Source organism: Bubalus bubalis, chromosome X (assembly GCF_019923935.1).
Source record: "Bubalus bubalis isolate 160015118507 breed Murrah chromosome X, NDDB_SH_1, whole genome shotgun sequence".
NCBI lineage: Eukaryota > Metazoa > Chordata > Mammalia > Artiodactyla > Bovidae > Bubalus > Bubalus bubalis.
This window is the reverse complement of record NC_059181.1, coordinates 51,396,466-51,409,856: the sequence shown is the minus strand read 5'-3', so window position 1 is coordinate 51,409,856 and position 13,391 is coordinate 51,396,466. Positions and strand designations below refer to the sequence as shown.

At 39.7% G+C, this 13,391-nt stretch overlaps 1 protein-coding gene across 9 annotated transcripts in view; it reads right to left on the bottom strand.

Annotated features, from left to right (window-relative positions):
- The window catches only part of PHF8 (PHD finger protein 8), a 95,559-nt gene that overhangs the window by 38,889 nt on the left and 43,279 nt on the right, over window positions 1-13,391 (bottom strand). For 8 of the 9 annotated variants that reach the window (XM_025276824.2, XM_025276827.2, XM_025276819.2 and 5 more), the window contains 6 exons: window positions 10,470-10,557; window positions 10,005-10,111; window positions 8,715-8,806; window positions 6,302-6,391; window positions 4,143-4,445; window positions 3,273-3,376 (listed from right to left, as the gene is read on the bottom strand). In XM_025276824.2, coding sequence (XP_025132609.1) covers window positions 3,273-3,376; window positions 4,143-4,445; window positions 6,302-6,391; window positions 8,715-8,806; window positions 10,005-10,111; window positions 10,470-10,557 — 784 coding nt within the window. The remainder of the gene's footprint in view (window positions 1-3,272; window positions 3,377-4,142; window positions 4,446-6,301; window positions 6,392-8,714; window positions 8,807-10,004; window positions 10,112-10,469; window positions 10,558-13,391) is intronic. The other variant, XM_044937257.1, reaches the window with a different exon arrangement.

Here is a 13,391-nt window from a genome sequence, read left to right as displayed (position 1 = left end):
AACAGTCAAAAAGCATAACCAATTCAAATGACCATCAACTAGAGAATGGATAAAGTAAATGTGGTAGATCCACACAATGAAATACTATTCACCAATAAAAAGGAATCAATTAATGATAGATTCTACATCATGGATGAACTTCAGAAACACGTTAAGTGAAAGAAGCCAGACACAAGAGACTACATAGGAACTAAATGACTTCCATTTATATGAAGTATCTAAAAAGGCAAATTCATAGTGATAGAAAGAAGATTACTGGTTGCCTGGGTCTGGGGAAGAAAACCAGGACTGAATGTAAGTGGATATGAGTGATCTATTTGATGTGATAGAAGTGTTCCAAAATTGGATTGTGGTGACAGTTGCATATTCTTTAAGTTTACTAACAGTCATTTAATTATACACTTAAAAAAGGTTAATTATATGATATGTAAATTATATCTCAAAAAACGTGTTAAAATATATAAAGTAGAAAGAATTCAAAAGTAGCTTAAATCTTAATAATTCTACCACACATGGTAAACAATGTTAACCAGTACAAACTGCTCAAATAAGCCTTATAAGTCAAGAGAAACAAGTTTTTGGTAAGTGAGTATACATTCAACAAATAGTCATTTGGTGAACTGGCTTTTAGTGAATTAGCTGTTTTCTACCTCAAAGGGTTGCTGGGAGGATTAATGAGCTAATGTAGAGACTGACATATAACAAGTGACCCAATAGTAGCTAATCTTATAGTTCTCTGGGTCTCACTTTCCCACATTAGTAAAATAGGGATAACAACACTTACCCCTAAGGGTTGTTGTAAGGGCTAAATAATGTATGTAAATTGCTAACATAGAGTCTGACACAAAGCAGGTGCTCAATAAATGGTAGCTATTCAACCTTGATCTTTTATTAACTTCTAATTATTAAAAATGTCAAACTTAAAAAATATTAAAAACTCCATGTATCTAGGACCCAGCTAAGTTTCAGCAATTATCAACATACAGCCAATCTTGTTTTATTTGCACCTCAGCCTCCACAAAACATGGCACTATTCTGGAGAAAAGATCAGACATAATAAGTATCATATCGTCTGTAAATATTACTGTACCTGGACTCCCTAGGCTCACTTAGCAGCAGCCTCTAGCAGGTGGAAGGAAGTACTAGAAGCAGCACAAGGAAGACTGATGAGGAAAGGGAAAATGTCTCGTGTCCTTAATAACCATTACAGGCTGGAACCTCAGGACTCTCAACTTTCTCTTCCCCAGCAGACCAACCATAGGTTCTAGACAAAGGCAATGCTCAGTCTATCTTATTCTTGAGTAACTATGTTCTCAAACCACAAAGATAGCTCTGCTGCTTTCAGAATCTGCCCTGCCTTCACACTCCCTTTTCCTGTATTTCCCAGCCAGGTAGACTTACTATACTCACCCTTGAGATCTGAAAACAATCTTTTCCTACAAAAAGGCTGTTAAAGTATCCTTGTTCCTCATGTTCCTACACTGTTCATACTCTATACTTAGCTCTTGACTGCTCCTGTCTGGTGTTCTGAGTGTCCAGAAAATAACTTCTACCATCTTCCTCTGCCTCCCTACATGTTTGAGGATTTCTGACAACCTAGTTAGCTTCTGGCCATACCCACAACTATCATCATCATCACCACCACTGTCATCTTTCATTTTCAACTTCATTATTATATTTATAAAAGCAACCATTTATTAAACATTTACTATGTGCCGGGACCTGCAATAAGCACTTTACATACATTACTTCATTTAGTCCTCCAACAACCCTAAGATAAGTTTTATCTATAGAACAGATAAAATGAAGACAGAGAGATGCAGATATGTGTCAGAGCTGGGATTCAAATTTGGGATTGTCTGATTCCCAAGCTCAAGCTTTTTGTCAAGATGTGCTTTTATTCTTTTAGAAAACAGTCTGCTAAAAATTATTTTAAGAAAACTAATATATATTCACTGTACAAAATTCAAATGCTTTTGAAGTGAAAATTTCCTCTCTTGCCTCCCCTATCCTACTTTCCAGAGATAACTACTGTTACAAGTTTGGTGTGACAAACATAAAATATATAACAAACATTGATATATTTGAGTGAATGTGTATAAACATCTCTGGAAGGAAAGCACTGACACTGGTGTTCCATGTGTGAGGGGAAAACTGGAGAACAGAGAAGGGTGGGAGCAAAATTTTTTCCTATGTATTTTTTCACACTTATTGAATTTTAAACTGCATAAATTTTAAACCTCTTTTAAAAAGTTAAATTAAAAATAAAGGCAAGGGACTTCCCTGGTTGCCCAGTGGTTAAGAATCCACCTTGCAATGCAGGGAATTCAATCCCTGGTCAGGAACTAAGATTCTACATGCCACAAAGCCACATGCCGTAACTACTGAGCCCATGTGCTGTGGAGCCTGTGTGTCTCAACTCGACAGCACACATACTGCAACTACTGATACCCGCATGCTCTGGAGCCCATATGGCACAACCATAGAGCCCGCGCATCATAACTACTGAGTCCCTGTTCCACAATGAAAGATGCTACATGACACAACAGAGATCCCACATGCTGCAACTAAGATCCAATACAGCCAAATAAATAAATGTAAAAGACTGTACGTTACTTTTTTACACACACACATATGCATACATGCCTTTTTAAAAAATTAAAATGAACTATCCCCATATATTATCTTGCAACCTGATTTTTTCCACTTAAAATGTATCTTGGAAATCTTTTCACATCAATAGATACTAAACTCATTCTAAGTTACACAGTATTCTATTCCATAGATGTACCATAATTTATCCAACCCTTATTAATGAACGCTTCCAACTATTTACTATTACAATGACATAGTGAAATATATTTCACTATAAATATAGTGAAAGAGAAATACTCTTTCACACACCTGGAAAATATTTCTGCAAAATAAGTTCCTAAAAATTGAATCGCAAAAGGTATATAAAAAACTACTGCTCTTAACCAGTATACTATACTACCTATTCCTGACAACAGTTCTGATCCACTGACTTGCTGAAATTTCTAGAACTTATACAAGATTTTTCTCAGAATTGCCAATTAGTTCCAGACCTCTCCCCTTACCCACTCCCAGCACTACCATGGTTCTCTGTACTAAGCAATGTTTTCTGATAATATCTGGGTATTTCCCCAAGTACAGTCCCTCCCTCACCCATGTCCCAGCCCCGGGTCCCAATTCCATGCCTTGCATATTGCTACCAAAAATCCCAGCATCTCTGCTTCTTCTTCCCACCTCACCTGCCATTAGACATCAATAGGGCCAGCGGGCCCTCATTCCCATCAAGGTCCAAGTCTGGCGAGTCATCATCTGAGTCATTCAAGCAGGTGCCAGTGATGTTGAACTGCAGGAGGAGGAGGCTCAGTTGTCACCTGTCTGGAACTCCCATGTGAATCAGAATAACCAGTGCCCTCTGGTTTTACTGGTGGAGTTCACTATCAAAACCACCTGAACCAAGGTCTTCAACTATGCTGTCCCCCCATCCCCAACCCAAATGATCACTAGAGCAGAAGGTTGAGAATGTATGGCTGGCTCAGGGGAAACCTGTCAATCTTGCAAAACATGTTCCCTAAAAGGAGGGTGGAGCATCTTCACATGCCCATGGAGGGTACCACAATCTTTAAGCAAGGTGGGGCCCTGGAGGAGGACTTTTCTAAAAAATCTGTTCAAGACTCCAACCTGCCACTCATATACCATGTACTCAAATATCATTCTTATCCTAGTATTTCAAGATCAGCTCAAGTTTCATGCTTTCTGAGAAGAGCTCCTGACCATCATCCCTACCCAGATACAATCATCCCCTCCCCTGTGTCTCAGGGTCCCACACTCACCCTTAATTGTGGCATCCACAACATCTCATTGCACTCATTTCTTTTTATGCCTATCTTTTTCACTAGCCTGTTGGCCTCTTGAGGGTTATTGTCTGCAGCAGCTATCACAGTGCCCAGCATAGACAAGGTCTCAATAAATGCCTGTTAAATGAGTGGGACTGGCAGCCAAACACCAGGGGCCCTAAGGGAGGTGGGAGGACAGGAGAGCCTTTCCTTTTGATACTCTGCTCTTCCAAGGGACCCAAAAGGGTTGGGCTGAACCCATTGGCCAGCACCCACCTTTGCTTTCTGGGAAGAGCCTGTCTTCAGTGCCTGATGATTGTATGTGTCCATGAGATTATAGCTCAATTGGCCAGCAGGCCCCAAGGCTGAGCTCTCCTTGCCCTTTCGCTCTGCCTTCTTGAAGAATTCCTTGGGCTTCAGGCCTTTCTTCTTTGAACCACTTTTGGAGGGCAGTGACAGCCTGGACATGGATACTGAAGTGGAATGGGCTGGCCTGGTTAAGGGAATGGAGCCGGCTGGGAAGATCCTCTGCAGCCCAAAGATATTGCTCGTCTTCCCAACGTTCTGTTGGAAGATATCCTACAAGAGTGTTAGGACATGAGGGGTTAGAGCTTACTCAAGGGTTCTCTCTACACTAAGAGCAGAGGTCTGTTCATGGCACTAGTGGTACTGCCATGAAGGGGTTTAAAGATGCTCCACATAGGCACTTATGCACACCCTAGTTTTTGCACAGTAAGTCATCAAGAATTTACCGGGTGGCATTTCTTTACCCAGCCATTGACGAGTAAGAAGACGAGCAGAGAAAAAGCCCAGCACTACTATCAAAATTGGAGAGAAAAGACTCCAAGAGCAGTTGACATGAGACAGAAAATAATTGAGTACTAAAATGTGTGGTTCCAACTCTAAGGACTACAGGATTTAAGAGAAGAGAGCTTCTAGTTCTAAATCTGCTTACTCATTAGCTCTGTGACCAAGGGTAAGTGCTCTGATCACTCTGGGGATCTGTTTTCTCAGCTGTAAATTTAAAGGAACAGACTGGTTTTCAAAGATGCTCTGTGGCTTCTTTGAACTTCTTGGGAAGAGCCCTGAGGATTGGAGGTAGGTGGAAGGCAAATAAGAGAAGTAAGTGGAGCTCTAAGCCTCCCACCTTCGTAACTGCTACTTATTCATAGTAGTTATGCTTCAATTGGTTGCATATATTGAGCTTCCATGTAAGATTTCATTTGAAAAAAAGGATTTCACTTCTTCAAAACATTTGAAAGCCAGTGAAAAAGATATGATCCACCTCTAAGTCCTCTTCCAACCAGCCCAAAGTTCCGTGTATACAAAACTTATATAGTCAGAGAAAAGACAGGCATTTTAACTAAACCCTGATAGATTCTGACAGATGGAAGTGGAAGAAAATGAGGTAGGAGGCGGGCAACGTTAAGCCATGGTGTAATGGTGCAGGTAGTGGAACATGCTGCAAGAGGTGAGGCTAGAAGTCCAACTTCCCAGTAGCGCACTCTGACCACCCTTTAGCATGTTTAGTGCCTATATTCTGGGTGCTAAATGGAATCTTACAGCTTCTGAGCTAAAGGAAAGTTGAAACTTCAAGTCCAATTCTCCTCTGGTGCCTCTGCTACTTCACCAGCCCACACTGAGTTCTCTCTTCACTGCAAAGTCTAGTAACAACAATGGCTCACATTTATTGAGTACTTACTCTGCCAGGCACTGTGCAAGGGGCTCTACATACATTAGCTCTTAATCATAACAAAACTCTGAAAAGGTGGTACTGTCCCCACTTTACAGATAAGGATACTGAGGCCCTGAACGGCTAGCAAGTGACAGAGCAGGAACCAGAACCCAAGTTTCTCTGAGTCTCTTACCACTACACCTCACTGCCTCGTGGTATATGCCACCTGTTGAAACATGGCTTTGTAATCATCTTCAACCCGGGAGAACTGTCATTTTGTAGAATGCAGAGACTGAGTCAAAATATTAATAACAACAACTACTACTATGACCTCCACCACCCACAATCACATGACCCACCATCAGAATTTATTGAGCACCCACTATCTGCCCAGTCTTATACTTTGTGCTCAATCTATATTACCTTATTCAATCCTCTTAACAATCCCTCAGTAGTTATTAGCTATAGCCACTTTAGGGATGAGGAAACTGAGGCTCAGACAGGTTAACTTTGCCCAGGGTACTCTACTAGATTGTGAGTTCTTTGTGGGCAGGCACTGTAGTTATTTATGTGTCCTAAGCACCTAGCCCAACATGTGGCATACTTGAGGCACAGAATAATTATTTAAATGAATGAATAGGGTCCTTGGTGGGGTCTTCTCAATCCTTCCCCTGAGCTCCCACGCCAGCTACAAAAGCCTGACCTGCCACTTGAGTCTTAAGCCCTTTTCCAATGCCTCCCCTGTTCCCATGTTTCTTACTTCCACCAGGCGGATCTCCCTAGCCAGATCTTTAATGAGCTGAACAGTCCGCACTGTCTCCGGGATTTCATCCTCGTGGTCTGGCAGAGCCTGTCAAACAAAAGGCATGAGAAATAGATCCACACATAAGAAACAACTGATTTTCAACAGTTACCAAGGCAATTCAATGGAGAAAGGGTACTTAGACTGATCAGATATCCACATGCAAGACAAGACCTTCATTCTATATTTTGCATCAGATATACACAGACTCAAAATGGATTACAGAACTAAATGCCATAACTAAAACTATAAACCTTTTCGAAGGAAACAGAGGAGAAAATCTTTGTGACCTTAGGTTAGGCAAAGATTTCTTAGGACATAAAAAGTATGAATCATAAAAGAAAAACTGATAAATTAGACTTATTGAAAAAACACTGTTAAGGCAAACCACTGACTGGGAGGAAATATTTGCAAAACAGTGTCAAGAGGTGTGAAGAACTTAGTTGTGAGCTTGAACCACACCCCTCAGAAAGTCAAGAACCTCAGGAAGAACCCAGCCTCTTCACTTGTGAGCACAGAACTCAGTGCTGAACAGCTATAGGCAGGCCCATAGCTAGCCCAACAGCAACCCAGGGAGGGACCTGGTGGTTATCTCTTTTTTAATTCATTAACGATTTTATTTACATCTTTATGCAGACAGACCTCTCAAGCTTTTCCTCTGTGATTTCGTCCACCAGTTTTGACTTGAATTCTGTATCCAGAGAGTATGATAAAAATTCCTCAGCACTTCTTCCTTACTTCCCATGGTTTAACTCTTTTAATCATCTGGAATTTATTTTGGTGGCTGGGCAGCAATGGGGGCTGAGAACCCATGTGACCCAACTGGATAACCCTGACAGCTCTCTCCTCCCTGCCCAGGGGCTCTGGAAAGGTGAAGGAGCAAGTGCTTCTCATGGAAATCATTTGCACTTCACAGAAGTTTTCTTCCATGAGTGCGGGCTCCTCAGTTCTATGTCCTCCTCTCTTCCAGCTCCCTCCGGTCACACTGTCTGGGGCCATTCTTTGGTCCTTGAGGCCATCCTGGCCCAGGACACGAGTGCTTAGGACCTACCCACCTCCCTCCCTTAAAGGTGTTCCTGAGGCAGAGTCAATCAGAAGTTCACTTCAGACAAGGGGCTGGTGGGATGCACAGTAAGAAATGAAACCCAAGGCAGCCACACCTAAGGGATGCGGCAAAACAATCAAAGGCTAAAGCCCAGGTGCAGGTGAGTCCAGGGAGCAAGAGAAGGCCCCAAACATGAAGTCCAAGAATATTTGAGGGGAAGGCTGTCAACAGGAAAAGGGGAAATTGAGCAAATCAAGCCTTCAGTGGCTGAAGAGTCTCCTCATACTACTGTATGCAGGGGAAGGAATCTACAAGAATATCAGAAGTATAAAAGAATATATTGATATTTCCTTTTTTGCATTTCTTAAAATTGTTTTTTTAAATAAATCCAACATTTTGAATAGTTAATCCATTCACATAGCTCAAAAATCAAACAATATAAAAAGATATATACTGAAAAAACTTTGTCCCTGCCATCAGCCCCTCTAGCCCACCCCAACAGGTAACCACTTTTATTACTTTCTTCTGAATCCCTCCAGATTGTGTCCTCAGGCAAATACAAGCACATACAAATATAGTTCTTATCCCCTCCCCGCCTTTACACATAAGGCAGCACACTATACACACAGTTAGACACCTTTACATGATAAATTCTAGAAGTCTTCCCAAATCAGTACATAGACAGCTTCCTTAATCTCTTTTATAGCTGTTTAGTATTCAGTTGGATAGATGGATATTGGTATATTCCTAAAAAGCCATTTTGGCAGCATGCATCAAGAGTCTTACATTTTTCATATACTTTATTTAACAATTGCTCTTCTAGGAATCTATCCTGAAGAAACAATCAAGACATGAAGGACAAAGACTAATGCAAATAGATATTTACCGCATGATTTTCTAGAACTATTCCCCAAATAAATAAATAAAAAGGAAGCAACAATAAACAAGTGGTTAGGTAAGGATGGTACATCCCAGCAAAAGAATATCATGTAACTATCAATGTTTCTGGAGAACTTGGTGACACAGAAAAATTAAGATAAACCAATCAATTCAGATACAAAATTATATGTACAGGGTGATAGAAATCATGTTTTAAAAATGCATATTACAAAAAAACAATACAAAATATACTTGCATGTTAATTCCCTGTGTGAATGTTAAAATTACAGGTGAAGTTTTTCTTTCTTAATACTCTTCTGTCCTCCACTCTAATGCCAGGAGCCCACAAACCTCCCTGGTATCTTCTACGTCCCCAGAAGATCTTCCCAAAGCCAGTCCCTACTGACAGTAGACCTCTAAAGTAGATAGAGAAATAAGTATATTTACTTCTTTCTTTGTCCAGGCTTTAAAGGCCAAGTTCAGGGCTTTACCACCATGGACCAGGTAGGAGGCAGGGTGTCTCCTGTTTTCTCGCAAACCTACAGGGGGAAAGAGGAAGGTAGAGTGTCAAAGAAACCATGCAGGAAAGTGAAGGACTTTTTACTTTTTTCAGGCAACCAGAGAAAATGTTCAAGGTTCTGAGCACAACTCTAGATCTCAGTTCTTATAATGGTGTTCATTTTATGAGTACCTTGACATCTACTATCTCATTGAACCCTATACCCAACCCTGTAAGCCAGATATCGTCTTCATTTTATAGTTCAGAAAATAAGGCCCAGAGAGGCAAAGAATACAAAGGCCATACCTGGTAAGTGACAAAGTCAAGACTGAAACCACGTCTGTCAGAATCTGACACCAGTCTTCCTTCTACACTACTCTGCCTCTTGGGTTTCAAAATATGAACACTCAAGAGGACCACAATTGCCACCTACACAGATCTGAAGAGCCATTAATGCCTTGTTCTGAGTTACTCCAGGAGGAGATTATAACAAACATCCAAATTTAGGCTCAATAAAGAATTTTCTACTGAACTAAGATGTTCAGAACAGATAATAAGCAGTTAGTCATCTAGCCCCTGAATGAACACTTACATGACAGCCTATCTAGGTGGCAGAATAAGGGCTTGAGGTATTGCATAAGAGACTATACTCATTGGCCTCTGAGGTTCTTTGTAACTCTTCCTGGCCAAGTCACTTGGGAAATCTCAGGTCTGAGTAAGGGAGCCACTCTATTTCAGAGCAAACCAGGAAAGAAGAAACCCAGTAGGTTGGCTTCCACTTGGGCTGATACCCAAGACCAAACCAATGAGGTCACCGTAGGACTGGGCCTTGTCCCTGGGGGAGGGATATCTAGAGAACTCTGACACTATTCAGACTGAGTTTCTTATTTTAAGAATAGGAATAATTTTACTGTGATCCAATTTTCTCAGCTCCTTTTATTAAATGATATTTAAAATCCATGCCTTACCCTACATTATACTTAATAAAAAAGCCAATTTCAAAAGATCACAACATTTGGTTCCATTTTTATAACATTCTTGAAATGACAAAATTAGAGAGATGAAAAACAGATCAGTGGTTTCCTAAAGTTATGGATAGTTCAACGGGAGAGAGTGGGTGAGATTATAAAGGGGTAGCACTACAGAGATTTTTGTGGTGATGGAATAGTACTGTATCTTGATTGAGGTGTTGGTTATGAGAACAGGGCAAAAAGGACAGTTGGCAAAGGGCTCCATACCTCGAAAGATATCCAGGATGTGCTTTCCCACATACCAACAGATGGTCTCAAAGTTGGGGAACTTGAAGAGGTCTGCTGTGCTCAACCGTTTCTCAATCTCATAGGCTCTGGAAGAAGTAGTTACAATAACAATGATGAGGATACTGTTTACTGGGCACCTACTACGTATCAGGTATTGTTCTGGATGCTTTGTATCCATTATCTCTAATCCTCACAACTATCCTTTAAGACTTTATTTTATGGGTTAGGAAATTTGAGCTCAAAGATTATGTGACTTGATAGTCACATAACTGTTAAGTGAGGAAGAGGTATTCATCCTCCACTGAACATCATCAGGAACCAATATCCATTCCTTTATGATCATCTCGCCTCCTTCTATGCTGTACTCCTCACTATAGGGGAGAACTCAAGGACTCCAGCAGATGGAAATGGCCAACTTGGGATCACCAGAGCTTCAGGACTCACTTGAGCTGCATTTCAATATTAAGGCTGTGTAAGAAATTCCCTCCAAAGGCAAGGCAGTCCACGGGGGTCAGCACAGCATGAATCCATCCTGCAGTGTAACAAGGCAAAAATCATAGCTGGAAGAGGGCCTTTCTTCCTTTGGACATCTCCACTGCCCACTCAGCTCAAACACAATACCTTAGAGCATCCAGTCTGGCAGTAACTCAGAATATTCTAGGTTCCTCCATATTCCCAACACTCATCCTGGCCAAGTCTGCCATCATTATAATCCTGTACTGGACCAACCTATGGGGTTAATAAACTCCTCCTACATCCCCCTCTGTGTCTGTACTTCAAAATCTCTTCGGTGCCTCACCTATCTTCTCTCTTATCACTAAGAAAGGCATCATCTCCTTGCTATGACTACCTCTTCGAACTCTGCCCTAAGTAAAACAAAAAGCTTTTGTGTTAGACATGGGTTCAAATCCTGCCATTTTCTAGCTAAAATGGTTGATTGTGAAGAATGTACCTAGCTGAAACTAAATTATTTTCACAGGTTGATTGTGAAGAATGTACCTAGCTGAAACTAAATTATTTTCCTTGCCCTTGACCCTATACTGCTTTCTAGGACCTCCTGATTTTCCTTCTTAAATCTCTTTCATATTCATCTCCTCTTCATCCATCCATCCTACTAATGGTTTGGTTCAGAGCCCTCATTATTTCTTACTTATGCTACTTATAACAGCCTCCAAACTGTCTCCTCTAACACCAATGGTTCTTTAAGGGGTGATACAGGGAATCCTGGGGCTCCTAGAGCCTCTTTCAGAGCATATGCAAGGTCAAAACTATGTTCATAATAATATTAAGATGTTATTTGTCTTTTTAACTCTCATTCTCTCATAGGTATACAGTGGAGTTTTTCAAAGGGTATAGGACATGATATCATAATACGCAGAGGCAGATTTGAGGGCCTTAAGTTTTCTATTAACCCAAACATTAAAAAGATTTGAAGAAATGTAAAGGTCAACCTTTTAACTACATTTTTAGTTTTAAAATAGTTATTTTTCATAAAAATGGTTACTTATGCTAACATATAATGGGTTTATTCTTGTTTTCTCTCAATGAACTAATATTTTTAAATTATCGGTTTTAATTTATAATTTGTTAATATTAATATATATAAACCACATAAATAAAAGTTCTTTGGGATCCTCAATAATATTTAAGGGTATAAGGACAGCTAGAGTCCAAAGTGTTTGTAAACTACTGCTCCACAACAATCTTGATCTCTGAAGTCTGTCTTCCAAATCCCAATCCTAAGTGATATGTCCAAAATACAAATCTGCCCATATCATCTCTTGCTTGAAACTCTTAAATGAAATGTATATCCACAGGAGAATACATAAATTGCTGTAGAGTGGAATAATAGAAAGCAAGTAAAATGAATGAGGAATAGATCAACAGGATCTCACAATTATAATGTTCAGAGAAAAATATATGTAATATGATTCTATTTATATAACAAAAACATGTAAACCAGAGACTTCTCTAGTGACTGGAGGTCAAGACCACACCCCTCCCCCCCAAAAAACATGTAAAACAATACTATACACTGCTTAGTTGCTTAGTAAGGCATTACCTATGTAATAAAGGGATAAAAATGCAGGAGAATGATATCATCAACTTTAGGACAATGGCTAGCTCTGAGAGGGCAGAATGGGAAATTGAGGAGAGATATATAGAAGGCTTCAAATATGTTTGTAATATATTATATTTTTAGTTAAGTTATAAACACATAAATGTTCACTATATTATTCTTTACATCTTTTGCTTCATCTAAAATATTTCATGAGAAATTAAACAAATAAATCTTTAATAGTCCCCAGTTGCCTCTGAAGTAAGTTCAGCCTGCCAATCTTTTCAGCTTCATCTGCTCCCAGCCTTTGGTCTTTAGGCTCTAGTATTCATAAACTGCTTCACACATCTTTGCTTTGCTTATGCCTTTCCCTAATCTGAGAGGTCTTTTATACCTTTATTTCCTTTATCAGTAGCCACTTACCCTTCAGGCGTCACTCTTCTGAGAAGATTGTCACAAACTTCCGGCCAGACTAAGTGTTCTTCTCTGTGCTCCCCAAACTTCTGGTGAATACCTCTATTGTGTCTATTAGAACATTATACTGAAATGGCCTATACATCTTTAATCTCTAGCACCTAGCACAATGTTGGGGCAGACAGTAAACATGAAATGCTTGTAGAACTAAGCAGATTGCCCCCAGTTGTGGGAATATCTACCAAGAAACAAATGAATCCAACTCAAATCTCTGGTAAACAAGTTCAATTTACCAGTTACCAAGTGTCCAGTGTTAAAAAAAAAAAAACCAACCATGTAAGACTCAGCAAAGAATTTAAAGATGGGTAAATAAATGCCTGGGAATAGAAAACTATAAAAGAGGAAAGCAGATGGGTATGGGGGTGGGTGTGTGTGACTTGCCTTAAACATTCTATAAAACCAATGTAATCAAATCAATATAAGAATAAACAAATAGATCTGAGTAACTGAAAAGTCCAGAATTATACAATATAATGTTAGACAAAGATGTTAGAATTATATGACATGAATTTTAAAGGAATCATCATAAAAATGCTTCAACTAACAATTACAAACATGCTGGAAACAAGCAAAAGAAGTAGAGAGAGAAGCCATAAATAAACAAATGAAAATTATAGAACTAAAAAATTACTTCATCTGAAATATATAATGAAACAATGGATTCAACAGAAGAATGGAGACAATGAAGAAAAGAATCAGAGAATTTTAAGAGGGCAACAGAAAGCACCCAACATGAACAAGAGAAAGGAAACAGACTGAGTGAAAAATAAACTCAGGAACCCCACAAGGAACCTACTGTATATGTATAGCACAGGGAACTATATTCAATATCT